At 41.7% G+C, this 13,586-nt stretch overlaps 1 protein-coding gene across 12 annotated transcripts in view; it reads left to right on the top strand.

Annotated features, from left to right (window-relative positions):
• The window catches only part of LOC108081755 (transcriptional regulator ATRX homolog), a 596,348-nt gene extending 583,825 nt beyond the window's left edge, over positions 1-12,523 (top strand). For all 12 annotated transcript variants that reach the window (XR_011444416.1, XM_070283643.1, XM_070283638.1 and 9 more), the window contains one exon: positions 12,378-12,523. Coding sequence is in view for 11 of the 12 variants with exons in the window: in XM_070283643.1 (XP_070139744.1) it covers positions 12,378-12,444 (67 nt within the window). In the remaining variant the exon portion in view is untranslated. The remainder of the gene's footprint in view (positions 1-12,377) is intronic.
• Positions 12,524-13,586: the final 1,063 nt, after the last annotated feature.

The raw sequence follows: 13,586 nt of genomic DNA, 5'->3' as shown, positions 1-13,586 counted from the left end.
CTTATAATTAGACCAAATAATCAAAATATCCGATTTATTTTCCAATAACATACAGTTCTGGCAACAACTCCATAATTCCATAATTCCAACAACATATTAATTCCGAATCAGAAAATCCAGCAAGGTATTTATATTGCAAATCCCATAGCAACAGTCCAAAATGCATAAGACTATTAAATACAACAAAAACAGATCAGGTAGTTTACATTAAAAACATTCAACATGAATCACTTTCAAACTATGATGTAGTTCAAACAGACTAAAAAACCCGAGAAACAACAATATTAACCCAACTTTCAAAAAACTTTCCGCTACAATTTAATAAACAATTACCAACACTATGCACCAAGTACAGCGATGTATTCGGACTAGAAACCGAATCAATCACTACTAATAATTTTTATAAACATAAAGTGAGATTGAATGATGACGAACCGGTATATATAAAAAATTATAGAAATCCTCATAGTCACCAAGACGAGATCCAAAAACAAGTCCAAAAGCTCAATGATAAAATAGTGGAACCCTCTGTATCGCCTTATAATAGCCAACTTTTGCTAGTACCCAAAAAGTCACTTCCAAATTCGGAAAAGAAAAAATATAGATTAGTAATTGACTATCATCAAATCAATAAAAAACTCTTGTCTGATAAATTTCCACTCACTAGAATTCATGATCAACTAGGTAGAGCCAAATATTTTTCATGCCTTGATTTAATGTCAGGTTTTCACCAAATTGAACTCGAAAAAAGTTCACGGGATATCACATCCCTTTCAATGAACAATGGTTCATATCGCTTCACGCAATTACCATTTGGCTTAAAAATAGCGCTAAATTCTTTTTAGAGAATTATGACTATGGGTTTTTCTCGATTAGAACCTTCGCAACCATTTCTTTATATGGATGACTTAAGGGGGTATCCTGAATTAGGAGGCCAAAAATTAGTTGTTTTTCGCGATTTGTTTTGGAAGGTAAAGAAACGACCAAGCTTTTTGCAATTTTTGGTATATTTTTATACATATTTAAAGTGCTTAAATAAATTAAAACAAAAAAAAAATATTTCAAAATGGCGGACTTATATGTAGTTCACTGAAGCGCCTCGTCACAGCAGTCCCTAATTGGCGGGAAATGTGCAGCTCGTAATTCTTGTCTGAAACAAAAAATTCAAAAAAATTTTAAATTTTTATAAGTGCATTTTCTATTTGAACTAAGAAAATCCGGAGAAAATCGTGAAATCGGAACTTTTATTCAGGTTTAAAAAAAAAAATGCATTTTTCGGGATATAATATTGACTTTAACATGCTGTAAAAAATATAAAAAAGTGGTTTTCAACAACCGTTTTAGTTCATTTAGAAGAGAAGTTAATTCTAAAGAGAATAAGCCTTTATTCGTTTCAATCGGTCAATAAGTTTTTTTGTTATCTTTCCCGCCAATTCAAAAGAATCGTAAAAATGAAAAGTGGAGAAAACGCGCTTCAAAGTTCGCCCAAACGCTCGCAAACCTGCTCGGCGCTCCTTTGCTTTCATCTCTATCTTCGAAAATACTTCGAATTGGCTTCTGAAATTGTTGTGGACGAAGTCACTTTTCTAGGGCATAAGTACACAGACAAAGGAATCTTTCCCGACGACAAAAAATACGACGTTCTTCAAAATTATCCAGTCACGCACGACGCGGACAGCGCTAGAAGATTTGTTGCATTTTGTAATTATTACAGACGGTTTATAAGAAACTTTGCTGATTATTCCCGTCACATAACAAGATTATGCAAGAAAGATGTAAAATTCGAATGGACAACAGAATGCCAAAAAGTCTTCGAACATCTGAAATCAGCGTTAATAAACCCAACTCTGTTACAATATCCAGACTTTAGCAAAGAATTTTGCATATTTACAGATGCCAGCAAACATGCTTGTGGAGCAGTCGTTACACAAAACAAAAATGGACTACAGCTTCCTGTGGCATCAAGATCTTTTACAAAAGGCGAAAGCAACAAGAGCGCAACAGAACAAGAGCTAGCAGCTATTCATTAGGCAATAACACATTTCAGACCATATATTTATGGTAGACACTTCACTGTCAAAACAGATCACAGAGCACTTACCTACCTATTTTCAATGGTGAACCCCAGTTCCAAACTTACACGAATGAGACTTGAACTAGAGGAATATACTTTTACAGTAGAGTATCTAAAGGGTGTAAAGAAGTTTCGACGGCTGGGATATACTCAGTCACGTCCAGGGTCTCTTTACCGAAAATATCTGGGACAGAAGGCTTTTGACGCTCGGTAGGCTGACGAGAAGATGTAAGGTGTCAGCCACCGGGATACTGAGTAAGAAAAGCGATTGATTCGGTATTGGCAGAAGAGCGGAAAAGGTTAGCGGTAACGCGTATTGGGCCTGGCTCATAGCATTCGCTACGAGGAGACCGAGAGAGGGGATCGATTATGGGAAACACATTTTTCTAGGGCAGAATTTATGGCCTAAAATCTAGGCATTTTGGAAATATTTATATTTATGCGTGGCCAGCTTGATTGTATTCTTTTCCTATGAGTTGTAGTAAAATAGTCGAGAAATATATTTATTGGAGCATTTTTATTGATTTATTTCATTCTCGCACGCGCTTTATTTTTCCCAGATTAGGCAGACAGTGGCAGAAAAGATCTAAATTTTCCGTAAAATATTTCCCGAATTTATTTGGGGCGGAGACATGGCGCGTTGTGTTTTTAATCATGTGAGAAAATATTTATTTCCTAATTAGCAATAGTTTTCGTAAGAATTTGGTCCACCCCTTTCTCAAAATCCAAGAAGTCAAAGGAAAAAAACATGGCAGCGGCAGGTTTGTGTTCAGATATGTATGTACAAATAGTTTTATTAAGTTTTTCAGTTTGCTTTGGGTTACGTTTTGTTCATTTTATTTCTTGGTTCAAGTTTCTCGCAGTGTTATGTTAGGTTAGGTCATGGTTATTCAATGGTTTAAATCTAGCCTACTCTGGGTGACACCGCATCGAGGCCTTCGAGAAATTTCTCATTGCACGTGATTCTCGCTGACCAAAATGCCGTTCACTCTAATCACTCTCCCATCTCGCTCTCACGCACACACACACGCGTGATCTCCTGGTGCTCCGCCGCTGGTCCTGGGCCGGGCACACGCTCTCCGAGATCGCCTGGTTGATCTCCTCCAAAAAGTCGTCAGCCGGTGGCTGGAATTGGCTTGCGGGCTCTCCGCCGCTGTTGGCCCCCCTCGTCGAAGGCTCTCGCTGGCCACTGGCTGCAGCGAATCCCTCCTGGTGGTCTCCTTGGTCACTTGGGACTTCCTAGTCGGGAACCCGCCTGCTGGTCTCGGGTTGGATCACTCGATGCTCACTGTAAACCGCACTCAGCAATCGCAAAAATCTGGCTCGAAGTTTTACATATTTTTCCACTCGCACTTCTGATCGAGTTCGTCACGTCCGCAAGAGTGAAAAATTGGCACTCGCCTTTGCAAGTTTTGTAACACCGTTTTTCGCTTCTCGAAGTTTCGGTACTTCTTGGCTCTCGCTCTTTCCTTTCACTGAAGCCGCCCAGAGAGCTACGCCACCTCAGCGCCAATATGGTGTCCCACCTACTAGGGCGCCCTTACTAACTCCGGAGGCAAGGGCACTGCTTGATCAACTAAGCAGCTACTATCCAGCGTTACTAACAGGCTGCTCAGGTTGCAAGCGAAAACAAGCGATTTTTCGATATGGAAGCTAACGAGAGGAATTAAAAGACAGCCAGTTGTCCAATCCCCAATACAGAACCACAGTGGGCAATGGCTTAAAAAAAACTCCGACAAAGCTAACGCTTTTGCTGAACATATGTCTGCTACCTTCACTCTTGAACTTCCTGACGCTTCACACCGCGACGAGGTTGCGAACTTCTTAAGCGCTCCCATTCAGTCAGCGCGCCCCATTAGACACACCACGCCGCAAGAAGTCACGTTGCAATTAAAGGCGCTTAATCTAAAAAAGACTCCTGGACCCGATGTCATCGACAATCGAAAGGCAAAGGCTCTTCCACCCAAAGGAGTGCTAGCGTTGGTGACAATTTTCAACGCCATGCTAAGCCTGGGACATTTTCCAAGACAGTGGAAGCAAGCCCGGATTATCATGATCCCAAAGCCAAACAAGCCACCAGCTCAATTAGACTCCTACCGCCCAATCAGCCTGCTATCTACGTTGTCGAAAGTGTTCGAGCGGATTCTTCTCAGTCGACTGTTGGTACTGCCCCAAGTAGAAGGCCATATAGCTCAACACCAGTTCGACTTCAGAAAATCCCATGGCTGCCCAGAACAAGTCCATCGCCTGGTCAACCACATCACCCACGGACTCGAGCACAAACTGCACACTGTAGGTGTCTTCCTGGACGTAAAACAAGCCTTTGACAAGGTGTAGTACGCGGGCTTCCTCTACAAAATCAAGGAACTTCTCCCTGCACCCTATTTTGCCATCCTGAGGTCTTTTATTGCCGATTGAACCTTCGAGGTAGCAGTAAGGGAATCACGATCCAGCTTGGCACACATTCACGCAGGAGTGCCCCAAGGAAGTGTACTTGGTCCGTTCCTATACACCATGTACACAAGTGATATGACAGTTTCGTCGCCCACCACAAACGCTTGCATGCTTCTGGCTACATACGCTGACGACACGGCCTTGCTTGCGTCCCACACGTCTCAGCTGGCAGCCTCGGCTGCAGTTCAGGACTGGCTGCGTGCGATGGAGCACTGGACCAAGCAGTGGAACATTGCCATAAACTGCAGCAAGTCGGCTTGCGTCTTTTTCTCTCTAAGGCTTGTGATCGACATCGTCTACATTTTCAATGGAGACACAATCAAAAACGCCAACCCTCACTGCCACTTTGGTGTACACTTGGATCACCGCCTCATTTGGAACACCCACATCACGGCAATCAAAGCCAAGTGCATTCGCAAACTAAAGAAGCTCGATTGGATCCTGAGCTCCAAGAGTCTCCAGCTTTCAACGAAGGTTTTGCTGCTCAAGGCAATCCTTACGCCAACCTGCACGTATGCGATCGAAATATGGGGTACTGCATTCAAGCACGTGCACGGCCATCCGGGCTTCCCTGGTACGTCACAAACCAGGCCATCCAGAACGATCTACGCCTTGTTCCGGTGGGCGACCTCCTAAACGATCACAGCAGACACTACACGGACAGGCTAATGGCTTACCCAAATCCACTGGCTAGAAGGCTGGCCGACCCGCAATCTCTTAAGAGACTTAAAAGACTACACCCCAGCGATCTGTCTTCCCGTTTTGTTCATTAATATGTAACTGTAAACTTTTTGTAAATATGTAAAAATTTTGTAAACAACTGTATATAGTCTAGGCCCATACCTATTTGTACCATATTTACCAAACCTTTTAAGCGCCAGGTAAAGTTCAAATGGCATTGAACGTTTCCGGCGAGAATAAAATAATTTAAAAAAAACCCCAAATTGTTTACCTTATTTATTTATTAAGAATAGCAAATATTTGCCATTTTAAATCCATATCCTTACCTCAGACCGGATAAGGAGTGTTTTTTAATGATATGCTCCGACTCACATCAGGTGGTCAGAGGCAAGGATAGGTGTCTTAAGATATTATTTTTGTTAAAGTCTAATGACATTTCAAAATATAACAGAGAGTACATGTCGTTGTAAAGCGAACATAAAACGCGAAAAGGATCGTGTGCCTCGAAATTAGTTTTACAAATATCCAAAGCTATAGGCCGAAAGTAACGTGATGGCCTAGAAGGAACTGAAAAGCGTATTTGTTTAAGAAGATTACTGGAAAAAATATATCCATTTATTAATTTATGCAGGAACATCACGCCATGGCAGGTCCGACGATCCTTAAGAGAGGGCAGGTCCAGAAGGCGTAGTCTGTCGGCATACGGAGGAAGGTGGCGATGTGGGTCCCAGTCTAAACCCCGAAGAGCGAACAAAAGGAATTGTTTCTGTACCGATTCGATAAGATCCTGATACTTTGCATATTGAGGGGACCATACGCACGAACAATATTCGAGTATGGGCCGAACCAGGGATATATATAAAAGTTTTGTAGTGTAGGAATCATCGATCCCCTTAGACCTTCGTTTTACGAAAGCAAAAACACCCTTTGCTTTACCAACAATTATACCGATGTGATCGGTGAAGCTCAAGTTGTGGGTAAATAGAACACCAAGATCCGTTACAGAGTGGATACGTTCAAGAACACTCGTGCCTAAGGAATAGTTAGCCTGGAAACAATTTCTGCGGTAAAACGACGTATTTACATTTGGAGTTGTTAAGAAACAATAAATTGTGAGTGCACCAGGACATCATGATGTTTAAATCAGCTTGCAAAAGCTGAGCAGAGTCAGGATTCACAAGAGGCAAACATAGTTTTACGTCATCAGCATACATCAAGACGTAAGAGTGGAGAATAACTTGGGGCATATCATTTATAAAAATGCCAAATAGAAGAGGACCGAGGTGGCTCCCTTGAGGACCACCAGAAGTCACGTGAACAAGGTTTGAGAATGAACCCTTGAATGCAACTCTTTGAGTACGGTTCGACAAATAAGTAGAAATCCACTTGATCAACGTAACCGGAAAACCCAACAGACAAAGTTTCTTCAGCAGTATTTGATGATTCACCGAATCGAAAGCTTTGCTGAAATCTGTAAAGATAACATCGGTTTGGGTGTTATTTTTAAATGCGTTTCTAATGACAGCAACAAACTCAAGGAGATTTGTAGACGTTGATTTACGTTTCATGAAGCCATGCTGTGAGGGGGACATTATTGAGCTACATTGGTGCTGAAGCTGAGTAGTAATTAGAAATTCGAATAATTTGGGAATCGCACTAAGTTTTGCTATACCTCTATAGTGTTCAATATTAGATTTACTGCCCTTTTTATGAAGCGGAATGATAAACGATTCTTTCCAAACTTTGGGGAAAAACGAATGCTGAAGTGATAACTGAAAAAGTCTAGACAATGGTCTACATAATGAGCTGGCACAATTTCTCAGAACACAGCTAGGTACAAGATCTGGACCAGAGGAAAAGGAAAGTTTGATTGTTCTAAGATTATGAAGAACATCATCTTCGCTGATTACAGGCATAAAAATGCAATTGGAATGCGGGAGTGGAAAAGAATACTCTGAGTTATTATCGAAATTAGTTTGTGAGTATGTAGTCTGGAAGAACTTTGCGAACAGGTTCGCGATATCAGGCTCATTGGAAGCGGAGGCATTATCGAAATGAAGACATGAAGGAAATTGTTGAGATTTCCGTTTCGAGTTTACAAAAGCGTAAAATTGCTTCGGGTTAGCCTGAAACTCAATTTTGCACCGATTTAAGTGGTTTCTGTAGCATTCAGAATTGTGTGCTAGGAAATTTGTACGAGCAGTTAAATATCTCGAATGGTCGACTTGAAGACCAGATTTGCTGTACTTTTTAAACAGTCTGGATTTCAGATTTTTTAGATATGAAAGCCGACGAGAAAACCAAGGGGGCTTATGAGAAACTTCTGGTGAGGGAAATGAAGGGACATATGTACATGTCGAAAACTGAGTACATTATTTCATAGAAACGCTTAACAATGTCTGAGGGATCCTCTGTGGAGTTCAAGAAAGTCCAATCCGTTAAGGATAAGTGGTGGTTCATTTCTGTAAACTTAGCTTTTCGAAAGCAACGAAACGTTGCAGACTCAGCTTCCGGACACAATAATAATGGTGTGGAGGCTTCGAGGGTTAGCTCCAAAGTGGGATGATAAGCGTCCTCAGGACTAGAAAGAGGGTCAATTCTAGTGACGTAGGCATTGGCAAACTCAGAGACAAAGATGAGGTCTAAGACGTTATTACTGCAGTTCCTAACAAAATTTAATTGTCCCAATGAATGGTCAACGAGACCATGAATTAAATCGTGGGGTGAGGTGGGAACAAGAACATTTGAATCAGGTAAGGGCATCCAGGAAATGGAGGGTAGATTAAAATCACCCGTGACGATAAGGTGGTCATTAATACCAAGGGAAGAATGAATTTCTTGAATTAAGGATAAATGCTGCATATAAATATCAGTGTCAGACCTAGGTGGAATATACGAGCATGAAACGTATATAGAATAATCGTAAACCTGTATGCGAACCGCCACAAACTCTATATCAGTGTCAGTTTTAGAAATGATATTGGAAACCAGATCGGATTTAACCGCAATGAGAACACCACCGCCTGTCCGTATAGGACGATCACGTCTAAAGATGGTATAGTTCCCTGAAAAAATCTCAGAGTCAGACACAGAGGAGTTGAGCCATGTTTCTGTAAAGACAATAACATTGGCATCGAAAGAGACACTATTGACGTGTAGCCTACTGAGCTTGCCAAGTAAACTACGAACATTCTGATAGTGAAGAACAAAAGAGTCTATTAGTTTTTTGGAGGCCTAGTTGAAGGAGTTTGAGGCCCGCGAGCACGAGGAGTACTTTTGTGTTCGAATTCATGAACAATTGCATGCTTAGGCCACACAGAAGGATCAAGAGCCTTAGAAAATAGTAGGTCAGAAATTGTAATTTTAAACGAAGATATATCACGTCTTTCCTTAAAATTGAATTTGGAGACACTAAATTCAGTAACAGAAACATTCAATTTGCTGCTCAAGTGGGTTTTAACGTCGCCCTCAGAAGCATCTGGATTGAGGCGGGAAACAAAAATCTGTTTTTTCGGAGCAACACCAGCCAAAGGCACCGGTCCGCGTTTGGCAACGCCAGAAATTGTCGACTGTTGGGGGCCGCTTCTGGTAACGGCCGGCACCGAGATAGTGACCACCGGGGGAGCCACTGGGTTGGGATTTGATACCACCGACGCGTCGTTGATGGCAGCAGCACGCGACGTGGATGCCTGATCGGTGTAGACAGGCTGCTGAACCGGGAGCATGGTGGCTTCGCCCCCTCCGAGAATGGGGACTGGTGCAGCAACTTCAGCAGAGGCTGCAGCGTGCAACGTGGACGCCTGGACAACGTTGACAGGCTGCTGAGCCAACGGCCTGACAAGATCTTCAACCATAGAAGTTTTGATCGATGCTGCATCATCACCAGAGCCGTTATCCACGGCTGCAGGCTTGGCACGTGGGGTGAACTGCATAAGGGGGCATTCAGGGTCTGGAAGAGATAAGAACTTTTCAGACAGGTTGCTCCTGTTTTTGTTTGCGGGGTCACTTAGCAGTTTTAGCGACTTGAAATGGTGTTCCGCCTTCTGGAAGCGAGTTGACAACTCCTTAAAGCCGGCCGCCAACGACTGAAACTCCAGGTGAGTCTGCCTCATGAAGACCCGCATATCGGATTTGATATGCAGGCAGCTCGGGCACGTCCAGTCCAATCCAGGATTTTCACGAATGCGATCGGTGATACGCGATCCATTTTGCCCCAGATCGGCGCATCCAATGTGAGCGATATTATCGCAGAGCCAGCAGTAGACAGTGACATGCCGCGAAAAAATTTTTTGGCCGTTCGGGCACTTAGAGAAACAACACGTAGCCATTTTTGGAATAAAAAAATACTTTATCCAAGTAAATCACGAATTGGATTAATTTATATGCGCGACGAAATGGCCGATCAAAACAAATTATACTATTGTTTATTTGAAAAAAAAAATTGTTTAAGTTTCGCGGCGAACAGACCGATCAAAACAAAAAGCGAAGAGCGCAAAAATAAAAGCTTTTGTCTAAGCGCCGAAAAATAAGAAATTTGTGTTATTGATTTAGCTAGCGCCAACAACAACACAAGGCGATGCAGCGATAAGCGGTAAACACAATGCACAAGAATAGAAAGGCAAGGCAATTGTAAAACCGAAATTGTTTTACGACGATAAAGTCACAGACTTTATTTAAAAAGGTCCGGTTGTTTACTGATTAAGAAGTTCACGGAAACACCGACCACTTGCCGAAAATTTGGGCTTTTATAAATAGGATTTCACTAAGAAAACTTTGAATAAATGTAGAGCGATGTAAAGCACGTCCAACTCAAAGCTCGTCGAATTACGAATTTACCCTTATCTGAAAGGAATCATTCGTTATTCCTCTCAAAAAAAAAAGGTAGCAAACTGGAGGCAAACAACTACAGAGAAATCTCTAAGTTTTGGGCCATCCCTAAACTGTTCTAAAATGTCATTTGCAGCACCTGTGTAGGTCAATAATTTCTCCATGTCAACATGGTTTTATTAAGCGAAGATCAATTACAACCAATCTTTTGGAGCGCACTTCCTTTATTATAAAGGGCTACCGAAATAACTTTCAGACAGATGTAATCTATACTACATATATTTCAGTAAGGTATTACATTATTTATCAACGATCTGCCCGAAGTTTTCACCAGCTCCAGAGTTCTTATGTACGCTGATGACGTCAAAGTTTGTGAGCAATATGTTCACGCCAGGAGGTCTCTGTCCCCCCTCTGCCCACCAAGCTTCCAAAGGCTCAAGCGCTCCCAGCTTAGCAACGCTCGCCCGCTCTCCGTTCCTCGGAATTCATGATCGCACGCACCCGTGTTCCCGATCGTCGCTCGCTCCTAGACGAGCTTAGGGACGGCTACACCGCTCCAATTCACGGTTCTCCCGCTCTCGCGCTGTTAAACTGGGCTTCTCGGTCGGCAGAGGGCCCTTAGGCTAAGTTAAGTTTAGTACTAAAACGAATGTAAATACATATGCAACGGGCGCTCCATGCCAATGTCAATTTTGACCCCCGAATTTTCTGGTTTTTCTGCTTTGTGGGATAAATTTTCTACTGAATCATTTTGCGGAGGATTTCCTGGCCACCCCGCTCCTGAACATAGTCCTTCGCCGGATAAAGATATTGTCCTGGAATCCTTTTTTCCCAGCAGCTTTGGTGGTGCTACCGCAAAAAAAAAAAGTAAAACGTTTCCTCCCGTCTAATTGCCGGTAGTCGTCCAAAATTTAAATTTCGCTCAACCTGCGTACGATTTTTTGACAACCGAGATTTCCGACACCACGGCAATTATACAACGTAAAAATCTACATATATCCAAATCCGATTTTCTCCACATCTATTTTCCTGCACCATAATTATCTCCGTTTCTTTTGGGTTTTTTCTTCCACTTCTTCGGACCCGTTGTGCATTTCTCCGTACATACATACATATGTCCCTATATTCGGCCGTACATCAAAGAATAAAACTGTCTTGACATACATAAATACATACATATGTAAATCGGCGCGCATTACTCCGCGAGTTGGTTGGTCATTTACTTAGAGTGCTAATTGGTATCCTCAACCTTTAGCCGAACAATACAATTAAAAAAATAATAATAAAACTAGTGAACGTGTGTTTCAAGTCGAGCGCCGCGGCGAGCGATTCTCATGTCGACGCTTCTTGCCAGTCAGACTAACAGACAGATCTTAACAATTTTTAAACATGGTGCCGCGTGAACTTATTAAACTAAAAGCCTAAAAGTTATACGCTGAACTGCTGCTCTTTGGAAAAAATTAATATAGTTGATGATTTGGGTGTCCGTCTAGATCCTAAACTTGACTTTATCGATCATATTTCGTGCATGGTGAATAAAGCCAGGGGTGTGCTTGGTTTCATTAAATGGTGGTCGAAGGAATTCAATGACCCCTATGTTGCAAATTCTTTATATACTTCACTTTTTCATCCAACTTAGAATATGGATCCTGCGTTTGGAGCCCACAGTAAACGCCTAGAATCGGTTCAAAAGAACTTTTTACTCTCCCATTTACGCGGTTTAAACTGGGTTACCGTCTTATTCTACTAGACTCTTACTAATTTACTTACCCTCTTTATCTAATTGTAGGACCATGCTAGGTATTACATTCTTATATAACTTAATCCGTGGTGACGTGGAAAGTGCTGACTGCTGGGTCATCTTAATTTTCACGTACCAATAAGAAACACTGGAGCCTTTTTACCATTAGTATTGCCCCACTGTAGAACATCCTTTAAACTCCATAAACTCTTTAGAGTCCTCTGTGCAAAACTATAATGATTTGTACACCATAACATCTAATGTTGATAGCCTCCCTAAACTAAAAACTTTAAACTTAACCCACTTAGTACGCATGCAAGCAACCAATCCGGCAGCACGCCAGTAGTAGTTTTATCGCACCCTTTTCTATTTATTTCTACTAACTGCTAACAGAACAAGCACGTGCTTTGTGTCGCAAGTTCCACTTGAAATGTACGGTACACATATGTACATGCATAGTGCAATAAGCTACTTTTGTTGGGTAAACCGGCAAGCTTTGGTATTATGAGGTTACCTTCTATTCTGTTTAATCAATAATCTTATTTAAATAAAAAACACGTTTTTTCAGAAATTTTTAATCGTTTTTTTTTTTTTTTTTAGTAAAACCATTTTGAAGAGACCAACCGCCGACGAGAAGGACTGCAACAACCAAAAACGATTCAAATAAAAAGTTACGTTTACGGTCATATATATGCCATTTCTAAAATTTTATTTTGCTTAATAAAAATTGTACTTTGTAATTACTACTTGTGAACACAGATTTTATTTTTGATATTATGTAATTATGAAAATAAATTTATAATACGTTAACAGTCTTAAAGAAGAAAAATTAACACACAAATTACAAGTCGAAGAGTTTTTTAAAGAAAACTAGCAGTAGTTATAATAGCCGACTAACGGGTTGATGTCGGTAAAAAGGGTAATAAAAATGCAATTAATGGGTTAGCTGTCAAAATTTGTGTGGTTTACGTAATAAAAATCCACTTAATTAGGGGAAGATATCAACCTGTCAATAGAGGAGGTAATAAAGATGGAATAAATTAAGGTCAGTGCATGTAAAAGGACACTTGAGATCATGTGTTCAAGGGTTCCCACAGGGATATGGATACGAGTGCGAATGCAACGGAGCGATCCCGGTAGCGATTCCAGAGCGTTGCACGTGCACCGACGACCCCTTACTTAAAAAAAGAGAGGGTTAAGCAATTGAAAAAGGGCGCACCGCGGCGATGCTGCTCCGACCGGAATGATCCTGAGCATCACATGTACGTTCACCCACGATGCTCGCTTAAAAAAGGGACGGGGTGTAAGTGAAGAAGGGGGCCAGAGTCGAAACATGTTCCCACCCACGACCCTGGACTGTGATTTTCACTGTAAGATACCTCACTTGAAAAAAGGTCACTTGTTTTCCCAATGAAGGGCGCACGGCGGCGATCCTGCTTCGCCCGGAGTGATCCTGACCCACACATGTACGTTCACCCACGACCCTTAAACTTAAAAAGGGATGGGAATGCAATTGAAGAAGGCCTCATAACGGAAAATCCAAAGCACATACGGATAAAGGATGCTCACCAACGACCTTCAAATTAAAAACGGTATGGGGATGCAATTGAAGAAGCCAATAACGGAAAAGCCAAAGTACATTCGTAAGGACAGACTCTGATTTTCCTTCACCCACTCCACCTCGAATTTGTGTGAGAAATTAGCTCACCAAAATCTGGATGGGTGAAGGATGCACTTGTAACGGTTTCTCAACAGTCTGGGCAAAGTGAAACACCCCATCCACCCAATCTGAAAAAGTGAAGGCTGCAA

The sequence above is a fragment of the Drosophila kikkawai genome, chromosome 2R (genome assembly GCF_030179895.1).
Source record: "Drosophila kikkawai strain 14028-0561.14 chromosome 2R, DkikHiC1v2, whole genome shotgun sequence".
Lineage (NCBI taxonomy): Eukaryota > Metazoa > Arthropoda > Insecta > Diptera > Drosophilidae > Drosophila > Drosophila kikkawai.
This window is presented reverse-complemented; position numbering and strand designations above follow the sequence as displayed.